Source organism: Numida meleagris, chromosome 8 (assembly GCF_002078875.1).
Source record: "Numida meleagris isolate 19003 breed g44 Domestic line chromosome 8, NumMel1.0, whole genome shotgun sequence".
In the NCBI taxonomy this organism is placed as follows: domain Eukaryota; kingdom Metazoa; phylum Chordata; class Aves; order Galliformes; family Numididae; genus Numida; species Numida meleagris.
This window is the reverse complement of record NC_034416.1, coordinates 4,411,674-4,437,616: the sequence shown is the minus strand read 5'-3', so window position 1 is coordinate 4,437,616 and position 25,943 is coordinate 4,411,674. Positions and strand designations below refer to the sequence as shown.

The window sequence follows — 25,943 nt, the reverse complement described above, 5'->3', positions numbered from 1 at the left end:
GGTGGGTGCAGGCACAAGGCCGAGGAGCGGTGGCTGCTCGCTCCGGGGCCGCACTGCAGTGACGCAGGGAGCATCTGCTAACCCGCTGCCACCGCGGCCGGAGGACAGCCCTTGCTGCGAGCGGGGGAGCTGCTGTCCTCGCCTGCGGAGCGCGAGACTTGTCACTCCAAATCGAGTCACTGGTTTTGCGGCGGTGTCTGCACTGCGCTTCCGCCGTGTCCTGAGCGTGCCCTTTGGGTGGAAGTAAGCAGGGACGGAGCTCCCGGCTGGAAGCGACAGGAAACTCTACAAGGGCAATAATTAGACGGTATGTCATGCTGCACTTCCCAGCAGCTAAATTTATCAATTTCAGCTTCTCCCCTGCTATCAGTGTGAAAGTAATTGCCTTCCCGGAGCATGTATGGGGAGACAAACCTTCTGAGGGACTCAGCACAGGGACAGCGCCGATGGGGAGCGAAGTCAGCCTGCAGTGATGGGTCTGCTGCAGGGAATACGCATTTCTGGGGACGGAGCACCAGAGCAGGGATGGGTGTGGGGCTGAGTGTGCGTGCATGCATGCGTGGCATCCACAGCACTTCGGCAAATGCATAAGAAGAGGAAGACAAGGACTGACGGCCAGGTTCGTGTGAGCTTTGTTTCTTCAGATCTCCCTTCATTCACAGGTCTTGCATCACAGGGAGCAGGGTTCAGCTCAGTGATCGGTGTTGGCTTCAAGTGCCGTGTGAGTGTCTGTCACTTCGCTCCCTGTTTTTCTGAAGCAGACAGCTCAACCCAGCTGTGTGTTTGCATGGGTGATGCCATATTTGCCAGACATGATGCAGCGGTGACTTTTCTTGCTAGAGCTGTGCTCTATCATTTATTGATTTATTTTTTTTTTTGTACAGATAAACCACTCTCTCCCAAAGCATTAAAAGGACTTGAAAGCACTCAGCTGACAAAGAATTATTACCCTGTGGTGAGTTTTAAAGTGCTGATCATACATTTTAATAAGTAGCATATTATTAATCTTCTGAACTGGCTCCTTCCCTTAGAAATCACTGAAGCAATTTGTAACAATTGGGGAAGAGACTCTGTATTTAAATGCAGCTGTTGCCATTTCCTTGATTCGAGGCTGTCGAGACGATAAACCACAAATGGAAGTTGCTGCAAAATGTCACAAAGAGAGACTGCAAGTGGGCAGCTGGGATAGCAGAGCGGAGGCGGCAGCTTTTAGAGCAGTGTCAGAGAACTGGTTGTTCAGAGAGGTGGTGGTGCCCCATCCCTGGAAACACCCAAGGTCAGGCTGGATGGGGCTCTGAGCACCTGTTGGAGCTCTAGGTGTCCCTGCTCAGTGCAGGGAGTTGGAACAGATGGCCTTTAAGGGTCCCTAACAACTCAAATGGTTGTTTGAACAAGGCATGATGCACACTGGGTGCTGAGGTGGAGCAGTGGGACCAGGCTGACCTCAGCACGTCTTTGCCGTGGCCATTGAGCTGTGCCCTGGTCTGAGCTGTCCATATTTGGGCCACTGTTGCATTTAAATCCTTGCAAGCAGTGGTCCCAGGGTGCATGCACCCATCGTTGGTTTGCATACCTTGGCAGCCAGTTCTGCATGCAGGGTTAGGCATGAGCCTCTTGGGAATCAAATCCTAAACTCAGATCTGAACTCACATTGTCTTCATGCTTTGCCAGAGAAGAAGCAGCAGCCCTTAACACCTGCTGTCCAGGCCTCCCCCCCAGTTTGCCATGTAGAATCCATAAGTTGGGCCCCCAGGGCTTTTCTGAGCATTCTGGGTTCTGCATTAACAAATTTAGATGTATTTATGGACTTAAAATACACTTCTGTGGTTTTCCACGCTTTGAAGCTGATGTCGCGTTCCTTTGACTAGTCCCCAGTACCAAGATCTTCTCAGTGCTCTGTCTCTCACCCTAGGTGTTGCAAAATATTCTGGAAACAGAACGAGATTATGCGAAGGAACTACAGTCACTTCTGGGAACTTACTTAAGACCCCTCCAGTCTTATGATAAGTAAGATATAAGGGCATCTGAGATGGATAGAACCCTGGAAAATCGACCATAATTCGTTACTTTCCTGCTTTTGAATGTTTAGGGACTGTTATTGCCCTTCTGGGAAAGCCTCACACCTTCTCTGTGAACTAGAAAAAACAAAAACATTGGTACAAATTTCTGCTCTTTTCCGTTCCCCAGCGGTCGTGCAGGTGCTCAGCTGTTAGAGATGGGCATTTCTGTCTGGTCGAGGGCTGGCTGCCCCCATCCATCTGCAAGCTGCTGTGTGCATGCTTCCTGGCAGTGTGCCTTGCATGGCTTCTTCCTCTGTCATTTGTCTTGTGACTTCCCAGCCCCAAGCGGCACCTCCCAGTCATCTCTTCATTTAGCGAGCGCTGACATTCATTCCTCTGATCGGGTTGCCTCTCGCTGAGCCTGAGCTGCTGCCGAGCAAGAAGCATTCTGCTTTTCTGCTTAAACTCCCTCCACGTCTCGCCTTCCTTCCCTAAATCTTCTCATTGGGATGTCTCCAGCTGTGAAAATTCCCCATGCTCTCAGCCTACCCACCTTGCAGGCAGCAAGTGGCTGAAGTGAGGGGTGCTGGAGAAGCACAGAAGCAGGTGTGCTGCTTTTGCGAGGCAAATTCCAACCTTAAGGAGCAAAGCAACCCCCCCTTGTAGGGCTGCCCCGTGGGACCCTCCTCACGTAGGGGACCCAGAGCGTGAGCCCGTGAAGACAAAGCTGTCTTTGTGTCTGTGCACACACCTTCCTCCCCACCCCTGGAAGAAATCCCATCTGTCTGTGTCTATTAGACAGCTAAACATGTGAGAAGATTAGCGTGATTAAGTGATTAAAATCCAATTAAGGTAATCCTTGGCAGCAGACATCTTCTCTGGGAGTCTGTGGTCTGTAGCTCATGGATCATGGATTTTGTGTTTCCCTGTGATGTGTCTGGGGAATCGAATCCTTGGCCCTTTTTGGAAGGGCTGCTTGCAGACACCATGGGGCTATCCTGAGAGCGCTGCTTTGGTGCTAACTGGTGATTTGACTCTTCCAGGCTCAGTGCTGTGGACATCGCGTCATTGCTGGGAAACGTGGAAGAAATCAGTGCATTTCAGCAAACCCTGAACCAAGCCTTGGAAGATGTTGCAAAGTGAGCTTATGCCACTGTGCTGGGGTTGTCAAGCTTTTAAATTGCAGCTAAAAATAATAGAAAGCCCCGTCCATGAATGTTCCTCCTCACTTGTTAAATATAGAAAACAGCAGGATTGAAGGAAGGCAGCAGGTAGCGCTTTGGCAGGAAGGAGAAGAAATGTTGATGCTTCTGCTGTTCAGGTGTCTGCTGAACACCTGACGTGAAAGCTTCACCAGCCCAAAGGTGCAGATACGTGCAGGGTGTGAGATCTGGCAGGGAAGAAGATGGGGGTTGCCGGTGAGCAAAGAGCAAATGCTCAGAGGTAGTGGTTTCCCTTGGGAGCCAGCTGCAGGGGGCTGCAGCATCTCATCTGCTGGGTCACGCTGTGTCCTGGGCTCTGGTACTCAGTGATACCACAGAACCCCAGTCCCACCTGAGGACCTTCCTCCTCCTCCTCCAAGTGACAGGTGTGGGTGCGTGGCTGCTCCAGCTGTGCCCCCACACAGCAGGTGGCTCCTGGGCAGATAGGTGAGCACATCGTAGCTTCAGGGCGCAGATGAAGAACCTCAATAACAGCGTGTTGTTGTTCTTAGGCTCCCCGAGAACCAGCAGCGTGTGGGAGGCTGCTTTATGAACCTGATGGCCCAGTTCCGCTCCCTGTACCTGACGTACTGCGCGAACCACCCCTCCGCTGTCAATGTCCTCACGCAGCACAGGTGAGTGATGGAGGACATGGCTTTTTCCCCTTGTGTTGCCTACAGGGCAAGGAGACAGCATGGGATCCTGCTGCTGGGAGGGGGTCTGGGCTCTCCGTTTGCCTCCCTCAGCCCTTGCATAGCATCTCCTGTGCTTATTACGGGCTAAAGGACCTGGGTGCCACTTCAGACCCGTGGCTGCAGTGCTCACCCACTTGCAGATGGGAAGATATTCCCCTGTGCCACAACGCTTTGGGCACATTGTTGCAAAAGGAGGATGTTCATTAAATCACCCCAAGTTGCCCACTTTAATAACCGAGCTGCTGTTCAGCTGGCTGGTTGCTCTGCAGTAGCAGCACCCTCCTTCACTCAAGCAGACACCTGAGTTTGGGTAAAGAGCCTCTAAATTGGGTAAATGCCTCTAAAGAGCATGCTGAGCTGAAAGGCTGCAGCTGTGTCATCCCTGATGTGGCTCAGCTGTCCGTCCTGCAGCAATGTCTCAATCAGGGCCCTGGTTGTACTGTGGAGTTGCTCCCTTTCTATAATGGAAGCTCACAATGGAGTTAGTTACCTGCTGAAATCCAGCTGTAGTTCAGCCTGGCAAAGCCCAGTGCTGGGGACAGGCAGCCGCCAGCAGACACAGCATGCACAAACAGCCACCCCATGCAGCATCATCTGCAGGGTTTCCTCGCAGGGGAGGATGGACTGCCTGTAAGAAAGCACAGCTCAGGGCAGAGCACTGGCCATCAGGAGAGCGTGTGAGGCAGCAAAATACAGCCCTGCTTCTTGTTGTTGCTTCTATTTATAGCGATGAGCTGGAGAAGTTCATGGAGAGCCAGGGTGCGGCCAACCCGGGCATTCTCATCTTAACCACGAGCCTCAGCAAACCCTTCCTGAGGCTGGACAAATACGTGACGCTTCTGCAGGAGCTGGAGCGGCACATGGAGGTAGGTGGGATGCAGGACTGCCGGGCGGGCCGTGCCCTGCCTGCCAGGGGGTGAGGAAAGCAGAACCAACAGGCTGCTTTTAAATGCTTTGGCTTTTCCGTCTTCCAGTGTTAATTAGCACATAATTACTCAGCAGACTTTTAGCCGTGATCGTTCAAGTCCACATCTGAGCCTGGGAGAGGGCGTGACGCCCTGTGCCATAGTGGGAGAGGTCCCCCACGTAGCTGCCAGGGAAGAGCTGAGCCTGGCAGGGAGCTGCATGCTCTTGGCAGGGTGCTGTGGGGGAGTCGGTTGCGGATTTGGGGACATACACTTATTTCTCTTAGCTCCTAAGCTGAGTGTGGGAGTGGAGGTTTTATTGCATGAGTCAGTAGGGTTTAAGTTGTGATGCCCTGGGAGAAGTGTGGATGTCTGCAGCGTGGATGTACGCAGTGCAGATGTCTGCAGCATGGATGTATACCACAGCGTTTCCTGTATTGCTGCACAGCTGGAGGTGGGACAGGTCTGTTCAGGGCAGCCCTTGTCCTGGGTTCTGAGGGGCTCTGACAGCTCCATCACACCCTGGACATCTTATGATTTGCTTGGCATGAGTCTGGATGGTGAAGACCTTATGATGTAGGGCCCTGGATGCCCAGGGTGCTGGAGCATACTAGCATGCCGCAGCTGCCAGAAATAAGGGGCAGCATCCTGCTTCCCCCTTCCTGGCCCAAGATGTGTCTTAAACCCAGGGCTGGAATTGCACCCTTGATGGGAATTCCCTTGCATGGAAATCACACCCTTGATGGTGCAATGGAATGCAAATAGAAGTTTCCTTTCTAAATGTGAGACCAGAAATCCACGCTACATGTTTGAATTGATTTTCTACTTCAGCTCTGTGGAATCATCTCTCCTCTTACTCTGGCCACTTTATGCTCATTAAGTCAGGCTGAGATCAATGAGCTGCACGGCTGCTTAAAAACACAGCAAGCTGAGCAAGGTGGTGAGGAAGGCAGCAGGGGGTACCTGGGGGAGTTGGGCTGGCCCTGGGTGTGCTGGGGCTGTTGGGCACGAAGGATTCTTTGCAGAGCTGTGGCTGCTTGTGGCTCAGGGATTTTTCTCTCCCTTCACTAGGAGGCGCATGCAGATCACGAAGATGTCCTGAAAGCCATCACATCCTTCAAGTCTCTTGTGGTAGGTGGCGATTCTTAAAATAGAGCACTCCATTTCACGGCTGCATTTCATGAAGAATGAGTCAAGCCTGACATTTGTCTCCTCATTTAAAAAAAAAAAAAAAGAGAGAGAAAAAAAAGGTCTTTTGGAATGGAAAAGATGGTTGATAAAGACTCTTAATTTCAGGTTGCAAGCCTCAAGTGCCCCTCTGGTTGCGTCTTTCAGCAGTTGTGTGCAGAGATCTCCAGCTCTATGCTGCTGCAGAGCTGTGTGTGGGCAGCGGTGGTGGCTGGGGCCCTTTCACCTCCTTTTGCCTTGGCACCCTCATCATGTGCCGCCTGACACTGTTGGCTGAGATGTGCCCCACGGGCATCCCTGGCCGAGACACACATGTTTGTGGCTTCCAATGCCGTGGCCATTGGTGGGGAATGGACAAATAGCAGCAATATGATGAGTCAGAGGCACTTACCAATGCTGTTTCTGTGTTCTGTACTACCTACACCCCTCAAAGTCTTGGTGCAATGAGATGAAAAAGAGGAGTGAAAGCCATCCCCATGCACAAAGGTTTTTATCTAGCAAAGCTTTTTTCAGTTATTATAAAAGCTATCATCTCTCTTTGTAGCCACTAAATACCTTTCACTATAACCACTCCAGATGTGGTCCAACTTCCTTCCTTAGCATGGCAGATGTAGGTTTCAGTGCTTAGCACTGCAGATAAAAGATGGGGAGGAGAAAGTTCATAGAAAACAGGAAAGGGTAATCATGTTGCATTTACTTAGAAACTCAACTCCCGTTCTGTTTATTTTAGTAGGGGAATGATTCTGTGAAATTGTAAAGTGTCGTAAATCTTTAGGAATGCCCATAAGTGACAGATGCTCATAAGTGATAGAAAGTTTTACTTGAAACGTGCATTGAGCAACGCAGTGCAATGATGGTTGGACTGGAGGGGTTCGGTGTGGGTTTAAGGTTTGATGGGCAGGGATGCTTCTCATGGTCCCATGGTGTCTGGGGCCAGGGAGGCAAAGGCAGTGACTGCAGAGCCCTGCTATGTGGTGCCTCTGCTTTGACCGTGAGGGTCTGCTGTGCATTCTGTATGAATTTGCATCCTGGGAACTTTGGTAGCTGTTGAAGGACCCAGCAGTAGCAAAAACAGAGAAATTCCCCTCCAGATTGTGTGTTTGCAGGCTAAACCCAGTGCAGCCTGTCCTTTGGGCATGCCTGAAGATCTGGATAGTCACAGGGTTTGCATGAGCCTGGCCTGTCTTTCCTGAGTCTGGCAGGAGGTCGATCTCCATCAGAAACCAGGGCTTGGCAAAACCTTGCGGAGCAAAAATCAAGCCCAGGTTTGGCCTCACAGCGATTTTCCCCATTGGCAGAAGGGTCAGCAGGAGCACGCTGTGCTCGGCCTCGCAGGGCGGCCTGTGCTCGGTCAGCACTGTGCTCTGCTTGCTGACGGCCGCTCCGCGGAGCTCCAGCAGCCTGCAGCTGTGAGCATCGCTGCAGCCTCGTGCATCACGGCAGCTCCAGAAGTTCCCTTCTGTGCTGCTCCACTGCTGAAATGCTGTGCCAACTTCTCGCTGCAGACTTTGATAAGAAAACATCTGCTCGTCTGCTTCCCAGGGGCTGCGCGCCGCTGCAAGGATAACTCCTTTTGCTGTTTCAGCAAAATGAGAAACATTTAGCTGTGCAGCTTGCTTGGTTTGGAAAATGTGACCCTGTACTCTCAGAGGTAGAGCTGGTTTGGAAAGAAAAGTTTACTCAGTGCAGTTTGCAGTTTCTTTGACATTTTAATGTATTCATTACATCATAAATTAGAGCCGAAGCGGCGATGCTTCCACAAGATGGCAACTATTTTGTATGGGTGACAGTATTGAGCTTTGCTAGGTTTTTCTCTTCATTCTGGGTTCCTTTTGTGGTAAAGCAGTAAAGCTCGGAGCCCCGCAGTGTGGTTCGATCCCTTGAGCTCTGAGCCCAGCCTGGTTGGTGGGTGAAACCATTTTCATTGGGATGGTCTGGGTATGCGCCGGCCCTTTTGCTAACGGAGCGCTCCGCGGTGATTTGCAGTCGCAGTGCCAGGAGCTGAGGAAGAGGAAACAACTTGAGCTGCAGATCCTTTCCGAATCCATCCAGCGCTGGGAAGGGGAGGACATAAAGACAATGGGAAACATCATCTACATGTCCCAGGTCATGGTGCAGAGCGGAGGAAGTGAGGTCAGTGCATCTCCTGCTTGAAGACATTGTGCCCCGATGCCCTCTTAACACGGCACATTACTTTCCCTCTTTTCCCCTGTGACTTATTCTGAGAAATGAGATGTGTGTTAGCATTACCATGTTGCCATGTCCTGTGCACATTTTGCAATGGGCAAAACCCATTGCCCAAGTATCACACCTTTGCTTTCAGCAGACACCTGCTAATAGCGTTCGACCCATGAATACTGCATGTTTGGTGTCTGCTAGCTGGAAGAGTGCCTGTTAGCACCGACTTGGTTGCTTGCAACAGCAGCTTTTCCTTAGGACCTGTTAAAGAAAGCCCTGCAGAGTCCAGTCCCTGAGTTCTGTTTGGGATGTGAAGTGCTGGGGATATTAGGCTTTGGTCTTCTGATGGGGAGAGGAAATCAGTAATATCTTCACAATCAGCAGGATGCAGACAAAACTGTTTGCTCAGAAAAGCCAGTGCTGAAATAAAATGCTGTAAAGAAAAAAAAGCCAAAATGAGTGGTTTGGGGTTGGTCCCTCTCAGACAGTGGTTGCAGCTGCAGTAGGTTTGGTTTGCTGCAGGGAAGTGCTTGTGATGAGCTTCAGACTGGACTAACCTCCATTCTTATCCTGGCAGGAGAAAGAAGAGCGGTATTTCTTGTTGTTTTCAAATGTTCTGCTCATGCTGTCTGCAAGCCCGCGGATGAGTGGGTTCATCTATCAGGTAGGCACGCTTGATTTGAAGCTGCAAGGCATCAGGTGTGGAAAGGATATCAGATATCTCTTTATCAAATTCAAATCTCTGTTGTGATGTAAATGGGCTGGGAAGCAGGGCTGCATTCTGCCACATGTGCCAGGACACGCTGCGAGCACCTCTGTCCTGCCAACGGGTTAGACAGCATTTGGGAAGCGTGAGTGCTCTGAAATTAGAACACAAAGCCGCACCGTGCCTGTCCTGCGTGCTGTTCTCAAGCATTCAGTGTGTGTCGGGTGTCCTGAGCTCGCTGTGGGGTTTTTCCCCATCCAAACTGGCTGTCAGTGGACAATACCTCACAGTCTCGTGTGAAGGTGATGTGACAGACGGTGAAGGTTTGGGAAGGATTTGGCTGAGTTTTGAGGTGTTACCCACCAGTGGGAGGCAGGTGAGCGGGCAGCACGTCACGCAAAGCAGAGGGACAGGGAAGGCATTCAGAAGAAGCAGGGGAAGTTGGTAGTCCTGGCTTCTGTGTAAAAAGCATGAGTAGAAAGAGTGGCAGGTGAGCAGGGGATGAGTCAGCTGTCATGGGAGCCTCTGCTCAGGGGTTTAACCGAGTTGTGTGGGGAAATCTGGATCCATGCATTAGAAGCACCTCTTCCTGCAATCTGAGGCCTTCACAAATTAGTTTTTAATGGCAAAGAGAAAGGAATCAGCAGAAAGGAGCAGAACAACACCCATGCAGGAGGCAGTCACAGACACTGTCTCTTCCTCACTTCTCCTAGGGAAGGCTGCCGTTAACGGGAATGACACTGACAAAGCTGGAAGATGCTGAAGGGAACGAGCACGTGTTTGAAATCGCAGGTCAGTGCGTGGCCTCTGCCTGGGGCTGCCCTGAGTACAAGCAGCAGCTGCCACCAGTACCAGTCCTCCTCCTTTTTGCTCTTGTACTGTGTGCTGTCCAAGTTCTGGGCATTTCCCTGTGCTAAACCAGCTAACGCCAGTTGTTTGACCGTCCCCTGCAGGAAACATGATGGAGCGCATCACCGTGTCCTGCAGCACCAGCCAGGACTTGCACGAGTGGCTCGATCACTTGCAGAGGCTGACCAAAGGGACGTGCAACACCGTGTCCAAAACACAGTCCTGGAGCTCCCATTCGGTAAGCGAACCGCCTCCCGGCCTGCCTGCTGCCCACTGTTCCTCAGCACTGGCTGAGCTTTTTCTCATGCATTTTCTCAGACGTTTGGCTCCACCGGACAGATCCGTGGCCCCCTGGAGCCCCCCAAAATCCTCAAGCCCTGGAGCTTGAGCTGCCTCCGTCCCGCTCCTCCCCTCCGACCATCGGCAGCGCTGAGTTACAAAGAGGTAATCCCGTGTGCGTGGCGAGTACCGTGATCCCATAGCTCTTGTGTTTGGGTGTCTTATCCCAGAAGAGCAGCTTTGCTGCTCCTTTAGGCAGTGGGGATGCTGAGACAAAACGCTGTGCAAATGAGTGATGCACGCCGGTTGCGGCAGCTGGCTTTGAGCTGCAAGTGAAGCATGAGTGTGTGTGTTTGCAGGGTCAGCCCCATCCCTGGTGTCAAGCCCACAGCTGCACTGAGGGATGGAGGAACAGGCCTGGTGTTTCCTATGATTTATACCTATGTTTTGGTGGCCGGAGCAGGGCGGTGCAGCAGCCGTGATGCTTGACCCCATATTCACACACCCATCACCCGCTGGGATGTGTGGCATCCCCCGCAACAACCCCCAGCCTGGGGTAGGAGGCAGCGTGGGGAAACCCAAAATAAACCCCCGCTCCCGTTCTCACTCCCCACCACAACTGCAGCACCGTCCTTCCCTACCTTGCGTTAAACTTTTGGGATTACTCACCAGTAACGCGGCAACGTTCCTCTTACTGACTGAGCACTCCGGTTCTGAGTCACCGGCCTTTCTGGGTACAGCAGCATGGGAGCATCACTGCTCGGGCTCCCAGGGGGACAGGGATGGGGACAGGGACAGGGATGGGGGCTCGTGGCCAGCTCAGCCCCCCAGAACTCGGGGATGGCAGCCAGGAGGCTGTGGGGCTGCTGCTCCAGGAGGAGATTTTTAGGTAGCTTCACTGTGTTTTGATATATTTCTTAAAATTCGTAAAACTTTGGGAAATGAATTGATCCGAAACCAAACGAGCAGGCTGGAAACCACCCTTAAGCTTTGCATGTTCCAAATCCTTAACGTAGACTGAACAGCCTTGTGCTTGCATGGTGCACTGAAATCTAGGGAGAGGCTTTAATTAGAGGAGAAATTTTTCTGCGTGGAAGTACGGGGTGAGATTTATTTATAATAGAGGCCAAACCCACAGATTGAGTGATTTCGTTAATAGCGCAGTCTCCTTGGTGGTTTCTCACTCATTCCCTGCCATGGATTCCTTTGCACCATCAGTGTAAAGGTGAGAGGCGGTGCGGGAGGCAGGGAGCCCCGAGGGCCGCACGCAGCGTATGGAAGGCCCAAAAATATGGTGCGGATGGGAGCAGCAGTGTCACAGCACCCCCAGCCTTCAGGAGCCTTCATTCGCAGGCGCTGCTACAGAGCCCTCGGATAGCAAAGAGCTTACCCTGCACCTCCGAGTGTCGGCCCTGGGCGTGCAGCCCGTGGCCCTGCAGTGGCAATTGCAGTTGTTGGCCCCAGATGAAAGTGGAGTGCAAAATGAGCGATGCTAACAGCTCAGCACAAGTCTCCTTGCTCCTATAACGAACAAATACAACCATTTCATATGTTACTTGCAGGGAAGAGAGCGGGGGAGTTTCATTAAAAGATGAGAGATTTTTCAGACATCCATTGCGACTTTAATTGGCTTCTGGTGGTGTAGGATGGGATGGCACAGTCTTGTGCATTTCCTCATACCTTGCTGTGTTCAGGAAACCCCAGAACCTGCTTGCGTACCGCACAGCACCGCTGTTATTTCCATTGAAATTGGGTCATTTTTCCTGTTCTGTTTCCAGTAATCATTTGAAATGACAGAGCAGGTGCTGTGGGTAAAGCGGTGTGTCCGGATTCAGGTTAGTTAGCAAAGTGAGAGAGGTTTACAGATGATTTCCACTTTTTTTTTTCTTCTTTCTCTTTATGTCAGTGGCTTGCGTGTTGCATTAGGTGAAGGGTTTTTTTAGCACTGGGATGTGTAACTTCTGCTGGTCGGAGCAGAAGGAGAGCCGTGCAGTGCCCTGTGAGAAGCCAAAGCCCTGGGCTTTGCCATAGGTCGGGCAGAGCACTGCATCCCTTCATCCCCAGGCACCAGTCCTGTGGACGTCAGCCCGTTTTAAGCACCATTCTCTTAAACAAGCAACATCTACTGAAATCTACCACTAACCCAGGAGGCATGCTCTCTTTTTGGATGTGTTCAGAGTGGATTAATGCCCGCTTACCATGAGTTTCCCATGTAACTTTTTCAGTTTTGCATGACGCCGTTCTCTTTTGCATGCTGATAGCAAAACCAGTGCGGAGGGTGTGACGAATTAATCGCAACACTAACATTTAAATGTGTTTTAGAGCTGTGGATTTAATGGACTCAGTCAATAAAATCATCAGTCTCTCACACTCATCTTCTCTTTCTTTGCATATTCATTGTAGAGGATGTCTTATATCTTAAAGGTAAGGGTAGATACATCTCTTTGGCTTGTTGTGGCAAAGACTGCTTGGTGCTGTTCATGCTTCTTGTGCTTGCACGACCCTCGTTTTGCCTGGCTGTATCCATAACTTAACATGAGAGTCAGTGGCAATTGGCGAACGTTGAGAGATCTCTCAAGATTTAGGACCCTGGTACTAAAACTTCCTGGCATGCCTCATCGTTCCTTAAAATTGGAATCGCACGTAATCTATTAATATACTAATTCCTAATCAGCAAGACGTGTAACTCAGTGAAGGAGACAAAGAGCTTGTGTTCCTTCCTTGTGGAGCCGTAGCAAACACTAACCTTGTGTGTTTGGCTGTTCTCTGTGTATGTCGGGGGGTATTTGTACTCTCAAACAAATGCTGAGCATTGAGAAGCAATGTCATTTGCCAACTATTTTTTTTTTTTTAATTAGAAAAATCAAGTTCTGTCAAGGAAATAAACAATATTTTAAAGTTTTCTGATCAAGGCCACAGAGCTGATAAGCAAACCCAAAGTGCTGTGAATGTGGCTGAGTCCTTTGGCCAAAGGCTGTTAGCTGAGGGCTATCTGCTACAGGAGCGTGTCCTGTCCCAGACCTGCAGGCACAATTAGGAAACATTTCTTCTCAGGGAGTGCTGGGGTCACCATCCCTGGAGGCGTCCCAGAACCGTGGGGATGTGGCACTGAGGGACGTGGTGATGGGCACGGTGGGGTGGGTTGGGGCTGAACTTGGGGATCTTGGTGGTCTTTTCCAGCATTAATGATTCTGTGAATCCCCACCTCTGTTAGAGGGAGCGGTGGCCGCACATTTCCCCCAGCGCTGTCGCTGTCTGCTTTGTAGTTCTGTAACGCTTTGTGCGTAGCGCAGATTGCTGCATCCAGCCCGAGCTGCTCTGCTTCTGGAGCTGCCTTTGGTGCTGGTTAAACACAACACTCTGTTTCCCTATAGGACTCCAGCAAGAGTCCAAAAACCATGAAGAAGTTTCTTCCAAAAAGGAAAACGGAGAGAAAAGCATCAGATGAAGAGTTTGTTATTAGGAAAAGTAAGTGCTGATTCTTTCTCTCTTCTTTTCTGAGGTTTGAGCTCAGCAGTCCCCATGGGGCTTTGAGAAGGGCCTTTCTTACCTTGCAGGATGCTGCACGGCGGCAAGCCCGCATGCTGCTGGGGCTCCAGCTGTGTGCAGACCCCGAGTTGTGGCTCCATGCAACACCATGGCCCTCAGCGTGATTCCCACCATGAGGCCACATGGCTGCGGGTGGTTCGTTGTGGCCACAAAGCCAAGGAGCTGCTTGAAAGTAGTGCTAAGCAGCGAGAAGTGTGTCTTGACACCATTTAGTCATGGTGCTCGGTGTCACAGGATGTTGCGAAGGCCAGAAAATGTAAAGGAGCTCGGAAAGGAATTAGGGGAAGCCCCGAGGCTGCCAGTCAAGGAGACAACGCTCTCTTGCTCAAAGGGTGGGAGAGATGAACTCAGAGCGCTTGGCTTTTGCAGCGGCTGATGTCTGCGCTGTGTTCCAGGTACCGCTGCACTGGAGGAGGATGCTCAGATCCTGAAGGTGATCGAGGCGTACTGCACTGGGGCGGGCTTCCAGCAGGCGCTCAGCTCAGGTGGGCACACAGCAGGTTCTTGAATGCTCCTTCTGCCTGTAACGCTGATAACCCTCTGGGAAAAAACAGCTTGTTACATCAGTGAGCAGTGAGACTCATGTTAGGAAACTGTGTGGTGTTCAATCTTCGAGATAAGGGAGCTTCATCTGCTCAGTGGTTTAGTTGCCATTGTTTTTCTTCTAAACACAGAGAATGAGCAGACAGGAGGGCAGATGAGACGCAGCTACTTCACCAGCACTCGTTAGGAATTAAACAACCCTAGTCAGTGCCTGTGGCTGTCAGCACTGAAAACATGATGCTAATCTCAGGTTGCATGTAGCTTTAGAAAGGAAGCATGAATATTATCTCTCCATCAGCTGCGTATTTAAGAACGAGCTGCTTCATAAGAACCTATCTAACATCTTCAAGTCTGGAAATAAAACTATTTATCACTGCTGGTAAGGTGTCCAATTAAATCACTGAACTACCAAATAATGGCACGTTTGTGAAAGGGAGGCTGTTCTTTGGAGAGCTGCTGACCCTCACCGAGGCATTTCGTTTATAAGTAACGATGGAGCTTTGGGTGCTCTGAGTGCTCCTGGGAGCTCTGGCTCGGCAGCACACCCAGCCCCTGCTTTGCCTTCCCAGGGCTGCATTGGCTGCATTGCCTCTACTGTGGGCTCTGGGAAAAGTCTCCCTTTTTCTTCCTGATGAGCACTTCTCGTACACAGGCTCCCGTAAGGACTCCATCCCCCAAGTCCTTCTTCCTGAGGAGGAGAAAATCATCATCGAGGAAACGAGGAGCAATGGTCAGACTGTCACAGAGGAAAAGTAAGTGAGGCTGCAGACTCCCCTGGCCAGGCTGCTGCCTTGTCCCAGGAGCACTGGGCTGTTCCAGTGGCTATTTTCTCCCTTTTTAAGAACAGAGCCACATTCCCAGCAGCTCAGAGATGGCTGCGTCCCCCTGGGAGCCCACGCACAGGTCCTGAGAACCAATGCGTTGAGTCCCAGCGCTCCTCCGGGTGCAGTGAACTGGGTCAGGGAGGACAGAACCAGACAAGTGATTTTGTTGTTTGTTGTTCTATTTCAACTGTGGACACTGCGGTCTGCTGCTGCCCCTCGGGGCGCTGCCCAAGTGCTCCCAGCCTGCTCTGTAGCTTCAGCACCGCGGTGGTGGCATTGGCCCCCTCCTCTTCTCACCCAGGCAGTGCATTCTTTCCAGGTTTGCTTTTAGCAGCACAACCTGAAGGATTCAGGGCTGCTCTGTGAGATATACTTCAGTTTAAAAACCATTGTTATTATTTTTTGCAGTAGCATAAACAAGGAAGCCAAACCACAGACCTTGTTGATAACTTCAAGACAGCAAAGCAGGGTTGGTTTGGTTTGTTGGGTTTTTTTTTGTTTGTTTGTTTTTAGTTTTGAGAAAAGAGCTGTGAATTTTCGGCTGATGGTCTGCCAGTGCTCCTGGGCTGTGTTTCCAGAGTGACCTCAATGGCAGCAGTGCCTTTGGCTGTGCAATGCTCGTAATGGAGAAAAAGAAAATAAATAGAAAGAAAAGAGAAAAGCAGGAGATGGAAGCACCGGTGCCTCAGCCACCAAGCTCCCAACGCTGTTGCTCTTTTACTGCACTTCGTCTCCTTTTGGTTTTGTTTGATTTCTGTTTTCTTGCGTTTTTTCTTGTCGCAGGAGCCTTGTTGACACGGTTTATGCACTGAAAGACGAAGTGAAGGAACTGAAGCAGGTAATTGCAGTGGTTCTGTTTGTGCTGTGAGTCGGCTGGGCGATGTCCAGGAGAAGTCTCACCTGGTCCCATCCTGCAGCTGTGGACGTTTTGCTGTTGCCGTGCCCATCTGCCAGCTGTTGAGGCTCTGCTTGAACAAATCGGACCCCAAATAGCCTGTGTGGTTCATCTTCCAAGCCAGCAGTGACCCTGGCACTTTGTCACATATGCCTCATGTCCCTGGCACCTTGTCACCTTGTCACCTCGGCTCGTGGGGCAGCCGGGCGCGCAGAACCACCTCAGTGCATTGAGCGCGTGGGCGTTAACCACCTCTTTCTTCCTTTATTTTTCCGCTTCATAGGAGAACAAAAGGATGAAGCAGTGTTTGGAGGAAGAGCTGAAGTCCCGGAAGGACCTGGAGAAGCTGGTGCGGCGGCTGCTGAAGCAGACAGATGAGTGCAGCAGGGAGGAGACGGGGCGCAAGTCGTCGCTCATCGCCTGAGCTCGGGGAGAAGCTGCTGGCAGTGTGACCTCAGGTGTTCTTTGGGAAGCAGAACTGGATCCTTTGCCTCTTCTTGCTCCTGATTTTGTCGGTTTTGGGGAATTTTGTTACCAAAAAAAAAAAAAAAGAGAGGAAAAAAAAAATAGTTTTTCTTCCATCCAGTAAGGAAATAAAGCAAGCAAGCAATCGATCACAACTCAAGCAGTCAGCGAGCGGTCCGTGATTCACAATCCATCTGCAGCAGCTGATACCTCACCGGGTTGCTGCCGGAGCAAATCCAGCCTGTGCCACTGACTGCTGCTCACAGAGGGTCTGGCAGCAGTTTCCCTGATGAAGCTTAAGCGCCTCTTGATGCTTTCATTCTCTTCAAAAGCACCAGTACCTATTTATTGAATGAGAACATGATTGAGTTGGCAGCGAGCAGAAACCAAAAAGCGCCATGCTCCTTTTTTCAGATAATCACGACTGGGGAAGCTATTCCCACCCACCTCCTTTTTCCCCGTTAGTTGACTGTAGCGAACTAGAGCCCGGCAATACTGCGGTTCCTGTGAGGCCTCAATACTGATTAAAACATGCAATTAACACGAAGACGTTTTAACTCCGTGGGGAAATCAAACCTGGAGCACCTGTCAGAGCACACGGGAAGGCGTATTGCACAGTACTGCCTCCTAACAGCTCGTTGTTAGCACAACAGGTAATGCCCCCAGCCCCTTTTCTTAAGCATGACCTGAAACCCTTACCCCCTGCTTTCTTTTCACTTTGAGTGTCCACGTATTACATGAGTTTATAGTTTTGCTGTGCTTCCCCTCGCAGGACATGCTTTTCTCCGTATGAAATGCAAACACTGCTTGACAGCAAAAGCAGCCCCCAGGTGTGCTCATCCCCTGCTCCTGTCTGCCCACGTTAGGCTCCTGCCCAAAGGCCAGGATGGCCGCTTCTCCCCCGTTGCCCCAAAGGGGCTTTCCTTATAGGAAGAAGGAGCTTTTGGGATAGGAAGGGTATTTATATTTAGGATTTGACAAGAGCTGGAATGCTCCTGGGGCAAGGATGTGCAGCACCTCCCAGATCCCTGCACAGCTCCTTGAACACAGCACACGGACAACATGCGTATGTGTCAGTTATCTTCCCCTTATTTGGTGTTACACCCTAGTTTATAACTGATGTTTTCCTTCCTTCCTTAGCAACGTTGTACGATTAACCTTCTGTTAATGATAAGTCTTCAGTATATCACAGGGCAGCATGGTCCCTGTGCGCGCAGACACACCGCAGCTCCTTACAGTCCTACGTCGGTCATGAAGGATATAAGAGGCAATAATTACAATTCCCTCCTTGCAATTAAAATTCAGGCAGAACATAGCAAACGGCGTTTGGGGAGAGCTAGACCCTGCTGTGCTGGTAAACCATGTCCCAGCATAGCCACCTTTCTGCACGTGCTGGCTTGGCTGCACCACTGTCTGCCCCAGCATTGTCTTGCCCAAAGGTGGGCTGGGCTGGGGCTCACACCCTGCAGTCAGCACAAGGAGGAAAAGCAAAGGCCGTTTGTACACTGAGGAGAGGGTAGAAACATTTCTCCGCTGCCCAGGGTTTAGCTGAAACCCGTGCTGTGTACATATGCATGTTTGTAAGACGTAAGGTGATGGAGGGTGCACTGGGACGTGTTGGATCAGGCGTTTGTCAAGAGCTAGAAGCCAAAAAAATAATAATAAAAATAAAAAGGAAAAGAAGCCATGCCGGATGGACAGCAATGTTTCCATATTTACTTTGTTTACAGTGCTTTGTAAATAGGTTCCAGTGAGTCTGTCTTTAGATGGATGTTGTGTCAGCTGCCTTCCAGTTTATCTTTGTCACGCAGGTTTATTTACTGTAACTACTTGTGCAAGTTCAACTTTTCTAACATGTTTTTATTTTGGACAGTTTTTTAATTGACATTTTCAACAAATAAAGGATAAAAATCGCTTCTTAGCCCTTTGTGTCCATCTCCCCTCTCTCTGAGGCTGCACCCAGGGAAGCAGGTCGGTGCAGCATGAAAACCTGCTGAGCGCTCAGCAAGTACAGCAGGGCTTGCCGTGGTTTGAGAGAAAAGGGATCGAAATGCTGCATTCTGCCCTCTGACCCACTGGACACCAGGGGGATGCTGGTGTGGATGGTCCCCATGGCGTTGGGGGATCATTCCCACCATTGCAAGGCCCTGCAGTGGGCTGGGAGCCTGGTGCTGGGGCAGGGAGATGCATTTCCATCCCTCGAGCGCCAAGCTGTGTCCCATTGGCAGGAATGCTTTACGGAGAAAAGCTCTTCTCCATTGCACCGCTCAGTTGCTGTTGATAAGTCACTTCCTGCCTGTTTGAATTTTTTTTTTTTTCTGGTTTCTGCATTATCTTTTTTTTTTTCTGGGGATTAGGTGTGGTGACAGGATTTCCTTTGGTCTACTGCTTGGACAAGTCCTCTCCTGCATGCCAGTATATTTAACTCTTTACTGGGACACTCAGCGCTACTGCAGGGAATTGCAGAGCCACATCCAGACCCAGGTGTCCCTGAGCATGAAGTGATCAAGAGAGCAAGGACAAAGCAACTCTCAGCTCATTTTGGATGGAGAACCTCCCCTCCCACGAGGCCAAATCCAGGTCTTAATCAGAACCCCCCCACTCTACTGAATATGGATCCCATTTGTCCCCTTCTCTTACGCCAGGTCCCAGACATCCCCTTTGCACAAGCAAAATAACGCAGGCAGCACCAGCATCCTCCAGGCAACAGAGCTGGGCATCAAAAGCCATCAGTGCAAGAACAGACCCAAAAAGCAGCTTAACGTGTGCAGCCAGACCCCCAGTGAGGCTGGGGCAGCCTGGGAGGTGCCCATTTGGTGCCACGTGCCAGGCAGCTGCCACGAATGTACCCGACGTATTCATCTTCCCCTCGGCCCCTTTTCACTTCTTCGCTCAGGAAGGAGAAAAATCGGCTTAGAAACCATAAATTCCACAGCCCAATAGGTAACGGCAGGGCCCTGCAGTGAGGGAAAAATCAGTGTACGAACGACCTTCAAACTTTCCACGGGCAGAGGAAAGCTGCAGCACCGCGGAGGGGAGGAGAACAAAGCGGCTCGGGAGAAGGCCACGGGCTGAGTCTGACAGCTGGATGGTGACACACGCATCGCCTCGCCTCCCACGTGCAGCCTCTCATCAGCATCCCACAGGCTATTTTTGGCAAGAGAAGAAACAGAGGCAAGAAACAAGAGCCCCGGGAAAAGGCAGCAGTGCGAGGCTAGGAGACTCACTGGAAGGGGGAGGTGGCGTTTAGCAGCTTTCCAGCCCAGCAGCACCTCTACTCCTGAGACCACTGCCCTCCCCTCTCAGATCCCTACAGACTCTGACCTTGTGCACCACACCACACCACACCACACCACACCATCCCATCCCATCCCCTCCCACACCATCCCATCCCATCCCATCCCCTCCCACACCATCCCATCCCATCCCACCCCCCCCCACACCATCCCATCCCATCCCATCCCATCCCACCCCATCCCATCCCATCCCATCCCACCCCATCCCATCCCATCCCATCCCATCCCACCCCATCCCACCCCATCCCCCTGCTGCAAAGCAGGATAGATTGCCCCACATCAGCCAGGCAGAAGCAGGAGAAGTCCTCTTCCAGCCAGGTGTTATAACTCCCCTAAATGAGCCCCTCCAGCTGCACCTCATGCTGCCTCGCTACCCTTGCTCGGAGTGCATCCAGCCCTGCCCTGCATCTCCAATGTGTACCAATGCGTTTGGAGCCAGCTGTCCCCACTGTATCCCCTGCACTGTCCTGATGCCCTGTTGGTCCCCAGACCCTGTGCAGGGCACCAGGAGGTCACACTGGGAGAGATTAGCAGCATTTGAACCAGACAAAACCCCCAGCCATGGGACATGACGTTGTGCAAAGCCCCACTGCAGCAGGTGCTGTGGGGTGCATGGCCCAGTGGCGCTGTGCAGCCTGCATGATGCTTCAGATACACTCAGAAAGGGGGACCCCAAAAGTCAAAATGCACTGCAAAACACAACCACAGCCACATGCAACTCCTTCACACTGTGCAGTTTCCCATGCACTTTGGGTTAGTCCCTTTGTCCATAAATATGAGGCAGTTTTAGCCCAAGTTAAATAAATAGTTTTTATATATATGGCATGGCACAAGAACGCTCCGTTCTCAGACAAAGTTATGCAGCTTTGGAGAACAGCCACAAAACTGCAAATTGAATTACAGCGAAACCAGGCAGGCAGAGCAATCCTGCCCTGACTTTGTGCAGACAGCGATGGGCACCCGTCACTGATGTGCCCAACCCGGCAGCGCCTGCACTCGACCACCACAGCTGGACCAGACCCACAGCCTCATGCCACGCAAACCCTAAGGAGGGCCCAGATCTGACATCTCCCCATGCAGACCTGTTGCCTCCAGGTGTGTTCCCAATCTTTTCTCATCACCTTGTGCTCCTAGAGCTTTCCGGGTCCTGCTCCCGTGGAGGACAGCGAGGGAGAAGCAGCAGATCCAAACTTGACCAAGGTGGCCAATGCCCCTTCCACAAGGGCTCTCTATCTGGGAGGAGAGCATTCTCATGGACAAATTTGGATCACCAGAAGCAGAGCAGCACCAATGCCCTACCAGAGCTCTGGACTGAAATCAGCAGCCACCCCCAGCCACCAACAGCGTTTTTGATGACGGGTGAATTTCAACCAGCACAAACATGGCCATGGTGAGCAAGAAGGCTGAGTCCGGTAGGCAGCTATGGGTGGAAAAAATGGGGTTCTCAACATAACACAGTTGGAGTGGCAATAATGTATCACCAACAGCCAACACGTAGGGACAGCGCCTGGCTGATCGATTCCTTTACAGGAGACATTCTTCAGCCTTTTAATGTTTTTTTTCCATTGATGATCTGTAAGCAGATGAGTACAGGAGATATGCATGAACCTAGCTTGGCTGGAGTGCCCTGAGCCGTCCTACGGTGGTAGGAAGGAAAGAGCGTTGGTAGAGTTTGCTAAATAATGGGGCATAATGGGGCCAGCAGAACAGGGCATGGTGGGCCAGACACACAACCCTACCAGTGAAAGAAAAAAGAAAAGTGCAGACAATGACAGCTTCCAATTTTTTCCTTTCCTGTTCTCAGGGCCCCTTGGCCCTCATCAATAAATAACAAAATATACAAATTAAGAAACAAGAACAACAATGAGGCAGGGGAACATAAATATGGGAAACAGGGAAAGCCCCATGGCTCAACAGAGTCGGGCTGGGCCTCTCCTCTCTACAGCCTGAACATGCCAAAGTAGGTGTTGCCAGGGTTGGGGTTCACTAGCGTTGAGTCCGTCACGTTGACGAAGACCATGTCACCCGCCCGCAGCTCAAAGACGCCGCCCTCCCGGATGGACTGGAGCTCGCAGAGAGCCTTGGAGGTGCTGTGCGTGTCGAGTCCCTTCATCAGGAGCCGGTCCTCTTCCATAGGGAGGTACAAATAAATATAGAGGGTGAACGGTGCCGAAGCCGCTGCCTTGGTGCAGAAGCTGACTTGTGCGTAGATGTAGTAGAGCCCTGCTTTCTCCACCTTCAGCTTCCCCTCATGGTAGGATATCAAGCTGTTTGTCGGGGCGTAGCTTGTTGGCTTCCACTCCAGCACTGGGGAGAAAATATGACCATTGAGTTGGGACAGATCTCGTCTGGGAGACTGATTTTGGGGGGCAGCCCCATGGGCATTTGACATGAGAGCCTCCATCCCCCATGGGGCAGGAGGCGGAACCTGTCCACCCCAGGACACCATCCCCAACCCAAGGGACGTAGATTCCCATCCCCGAAGCTGGGATGTGGTTAACCCTATTTCTTGTTGCTGGCCAGACACAAGCCCTTGCTTTGATGCAAATGGAGGAGCACTTTGTTTCCTTCATCTAACCACGTGGAAATCATAGAATCATAGACTGGCTTGGGTTGGAAGTGACTTTAAAGATCAGTGCTTGGGGTGGAGGTAAGACATCTCCAAGGAAGTGCAAAAATGAATGTCCCCTGGGCTTGGTGCTGCTCCCACCTCCAGGAGTTCTGCCCACCCTGCAGACCTGCTGCTTCCATTGCTTCTGGGGCACAAGCGGTGTCCTTGGAGCAGCTTGTGGGCATGAACTCCCATGGGGATCAGCCCCTACTGCCGAGTCGCGGGGCTCCTGGCATCCCACTGAGATTGGGGCTGCTTTGTAATTGCAATAAGTGCTCAAACAGGGAGTTTCAAAATGCAACGAGCATCTTGATTCTTTGATCTTATCTAATACAGAGCTTTCCACAGGTAGACTGAGCTCTGGGTGAACTGCTGCGTCAGAGATGGAAAGAGCAGTTGCTGATTACCGGCAGTTACTCCAGAATTAAACCAAATGTGCTCTGATTGAGAAGTCCTTGAGTGATTGAGAGGCTGACCCTGCAAAATTTTATTCGCCTCGATAAGCCTTGCGGGATGGCAGCTAGCTAGGGCTGTGCTGGGGAAAAAGCTACAAGTGCTGCCTTACCTGGCACTGCCTTGTTGCTCTTCACCCCTGCCAGGTGCGTTGCAATCGGCTGCCTCTTCTCCTCTGCAATTCAGAAACACTGGTGTTACTGGTGCCCAGCACTGCTCTACCCCCACAGCTCAGCACCTCCCAGCCCTGAGGCTTCTCCATGGTGCAAACCCAGCCCAGAGGCAGTTTGCAAAGCCCCCTCCCCTTTGAGTGAGGCAAGGTCTGGCCTCTGCTCAGCAATGACATGACCTGGATGTTCCCACTGCTTACCTGCCACGAACGTGTCATTCCTGCTCTTCAAGTGGGGGTGCTCATGGCCTGCAAGGAGAAAAGGCCGAGGACTTAATTTTGGGTTTGTTTTCATCAACTTTAGGCAATGCAGTCATCTGCAGGTCTCTGCCAACCCCATGCCACGCACAGTCCCACCCCAGTGAGATGCTCTGCCGCTCCTGACAGAGCCCACCATGGGCACCAAAGGACCTGGCCCTCTCCCCTGCCCCCACCCCCTGTCCCTGCAGCCACTCATCTCTCCACCCTCCAGTAGTACCAGGACACTCACCTCTGTGCATTTCAAATTTTGGCAACTCCTCGCTGGCTGTCCTATCCTGCAACAACAGCAAAAATATATACTTGAAGATATATATCCTTTTTTTAAAAAAAAAATATATATATACTATTTTAAGATGTACAAATCAAACACCATTAAAGCCTGTGTGTAAAGGATGCTCTGGACAAAATTCCTTTGGTGCTGTTTGGTACCAGCAGAAGGTACCAGAAGCCATCATACCCCCCTGCACCTTCTCAGCATCGCTTACGGCTGTGGGCTGCCCTGTTCTTTGCAGCACAGGGGTTGCAGAGCTTTTGGTCTTAGGCCTTTAATTTTAAAAATGCTGTGCAATTAAAATGCTCTGCAAGGTGGCTCTTCTGCACCCAAACACGAGAAGCCTCTGCAGTAGGTGGAGGTGATGTCCCTAAGCCATGGGGAGGCATTTGCATTGCATCCTCCTCCTGCTCCTCGCTGGACTCACTCCAGCTGGTCCAAGTCATGCACTGTCATTAATGCCTAAGCATGAAAATGCTCCTAACATCCTCCTTCCTGCCTGCACAGGAGCTGAGTGAGCTGGAAGACAGCAGAACACCAATGTTTTTCAGTCCAGGATGGAGCGTGGCCAGGTGGCAGCTCCATCCCATCCCGCCTTGAGCACGTTGTGGTTGGACATGCTCTGGCCATGCTTTGAGGAAAAAAATGGATGAAATTTTTTGTTGATGTCAGTGGTGTAAAAATACCAGGTAAAAAAAGGTATAAAACAGAGCACTTGTTCTGCAACCCCAAGATTAAGGACACCCGTGGTTTTGAAGAAGGCTTTGGGGGATGCTCTCGTGTGCCTGGGAGCCTCCCTCCACCTTCAGCAGGGGCTGTATCCACCCAGCAGCGATCTACCTTGCACTGGAGGTCCTGGAAGCCTTTTAGAACTTTTTCACAGTCCAATAACGTTGATTTCTGACCTTCTTCCGTCTGACATTTCTGCACTTTCCTCAAGAAGATGTAATCTTCATTTAAACTCAACGCCTCTTCCATCTGCCAGTGGGGGAGAGAAGAGAGAGGATCAATGAGTTGCTACTGGGGAACGCAGGCAGGAGGCATCGCCTCCAAATCGCAGCCTGAGAAAGTCAGTGGTCATCACTCAGCATGGAGAGGAGAGGGGCACCAATTGCTCCCACCAACCACCAGCAAAATCCACAGGGCGGGTGCCCCAGCCCAGAGCTGCCCCGTTTCGCTCGGCCAGGAAGCCCACGCCCCAGGCTGTCACCCACTTGCATCTTAATTTAGATCAAGACAACACATTTAAAAGTCGCTAATATCATCTTTGCATCTGCATTCTGGGTTTAAGATCTATTCCATTTCTGTGGTTGATGTCTTCTGTTTTGGGGGGAAACAGTTTTAGATTGGTGATTTTAAGCATTGTGCAGTGCTGCCGCAGTCACAGCAACTTCAGAAACAGCTTTTCAGCTTTTCAGTTTTTGCTAAGTGCTGTCTCACGTATTGGTCAGGATTATGGATACTATGCACCTTCCACCAAAAAGGGCAAAGCATTAAGATCCACTGTTTATTTTCCCAAAGCAGAAGGAATCACACAATCATAGAATTTTTTGAGTTGGAAGGGATCCCTATCGGCCATGTGGTCCAGCTCCTCTGTAATAAACAGGGACATCTACAGCTCCATCAGGTGCTCAGAGCCCCATCCAGCCTGACCTTGAAAAACTTCATTGCTGGATTCCCTTATTTTTCTGGTGAGTGTCCCGGTGCTGCCATGGCACCAGCACGACCACCAGGATCCCAAAGGCTAACGCAGCCCCCCAATTCACTCAGACTGACCACTTCTGCCAGATTTGTTCTTAGCAGCTCCTCTTTACTGATCCATTCTCACTTTGTTAACGAAGGGAACAGCTCTCTTCATCTGTGCACGTCTTCTCTTAGTGGCAAGTTAATGCAGAAACAAGAACACGGGTGTATAAACCCCATTCCTGCATCAATCCAGTGGCCGGCAGCATCTTGCCCCACGTTCCTCCTTTGGGTGACCAGGTCTCTCCATGCTGAAGGCAAATGGTGTTAGCAATCCAGCAGAGACAACTTCATTTCTACACTTACCTTATCCATCTTCATGTGAAGATATAAACAGAAGAGTACGGTCCCGATGGTCTGTACCACCATAAATACAGTAAGGAAGCACATAAACATTTTCATGGTGCTGGGAGAGGTGCTGCCCATGGGTCGGGGTGCTGCAGAGCTGTAGGCTTCATTCATCCTCCGGGCACGGTGCTGGCGCTCCTGCAAATGAGCTGCTTGCAAGTAGCATGAGAACTGTTGTGTGAGCAGCCGCTGCTCAAGGGATACAAGTTGCAGCAGCCTACACTTCCTGGAAAAAAACCTTCGTAGTGGGTAGGTTTGTTCACCACCATCTCCCACAACAAAAAAGAGGTTGCTTAGGCTTTCTTCTCTGGTGCACTTCCATACTTTTTCCTACCGTCCTACCAGAAGCAGGTACAAATTCTTATTCTGAATATTCATATCTGCCTTCGAAACACTCCTGGTTTTGCCCCAGTGTTGTTTTTTTTCCTATTGTGGATGAATGCTTCATGAGTAGTCATCTTCAGAGCAAAGTAGACCATGAGTCAATGGGCAGTATCGCTGAATTGTGGGGGG

At 51.0% G+C, this 25,943-nt stretch overlaps 2 protein-coding genes across 4 annotated transcripts in view; one reads left to right on the top strand and one right to left on the bottom strand.

Moving 5' to 3' along the window:
* ARHGEF6 (Rac/Cdc42 guanine nucleotide exchange factor 6) overlaps positions 1–18,199 on the top strand; it is a 33,633-nt gene extending 15,434 nt beyond the window's left edge. For 2 of the 3 annotated variants that reach the window (XM_021406529.1, XM_021406527.1), the window contains exons 6-22: positions 885–955; positions 1,913–2,007; positions 3,044–3,139; positions 3,715–3,837; positions 4,625–4,763; positions 5,874–5,933; positions 7,977–8,123; positions 8,746–8,832; positions 9,588–9,666; positions 9,828–9,961; positions 10,042–10,167; positions 12,406–12,426; positions 13,377–13,470; positions 13,947–14,036; positions 14,747–14,846; positions 15,702–15,756; positions 16,097–16,237. In XM_021406529.1, coding sequence (XP_021262204.1) covers positions 885–955; positions 1,913–2,007; positions 3,044–3,139; positions 3,715–3,837; positions 4,625–4,763; positions 5,874–5,933; positions 7,977–8,123; positions 8,746–8,832; positions 9,588–9,666; positions 9,828–9,961; positions 10,042–10,167; positions 12,406–12,426; positions 13,377–13,470; positions 13,947–14,036; positions 14,747–14,846; positions 15,702–15,756; positions 16,097–16,237 — 1,658 coding nt within the window. Of the gene's footprint in view, positions 1–884; positions 956–1,912; positions 2,008–3,043; positions 3,140–3,714; positions 3,838–4,624; positions 4,764–5,873; positions 5,934–7,976; positions 8,124–8,745; positions 8,833–9,587; positions 9,667–9,827; positions 9,962–10,041; positions 10,168–12,405; positions 12,427–13,376; positions 13,471–13,946; positions 14,037–14,746; positions 14,847–15,701; positions 15,757–16,096 lie in introns of all 3 variants that reach the window. The other variant, XM_021406528.1, reaches the window with a different exon arrangement.
* Positions 20,371–25,696, bottom strand: CD40LG (CD40 ligand). The gene is made up of 6 exons (XM_021406207.1): positions 25,389–25,696; positions 24,180–24,317; positions 23,298–23,343; positions 23,009–23,056; positions 22,751–22,813; positions 20,371–21,881 (listed from the first exon to the last, which is right to left on the bottom strand). The coding sequence occupies exons 1-6, from the start codon at positions 25,542–25,544 to the stop codon at positions 21,514–21,516; spliced, it is 819 nt and encodes a 272-aa protein (XP_021261882.1). The 5' UTR covers positions 25,545–25,696; the 3' UTR covers positions 20,371–21,513.

Excerpts from the sequence above, each read along its gene's own strand:
- CD40LG (XM_021406207.1), bottom strand. The coding sequence starts at position 25,544 with ATGAATGAAGCCTACAGCTCTGCAGCACCCCGACCCATGGGCAGCACC. Across the intron at positions 23,344-24,179 it reads TCCAGGACCTCCAGTGCAAG|GATAGGACAGCCAGCGAGGA; the intron begins GTAGATCGCTGC and ends CTGTTGTTGCAG. Across the intron at positions 21,882-22,750 it reads GAGCAACAAGGCAGTGCCAG|TGCTGGAGTGGAAGCCAACA; the intron begins GTAAGGCAGCAC and ends TTTTCTCCCCAG.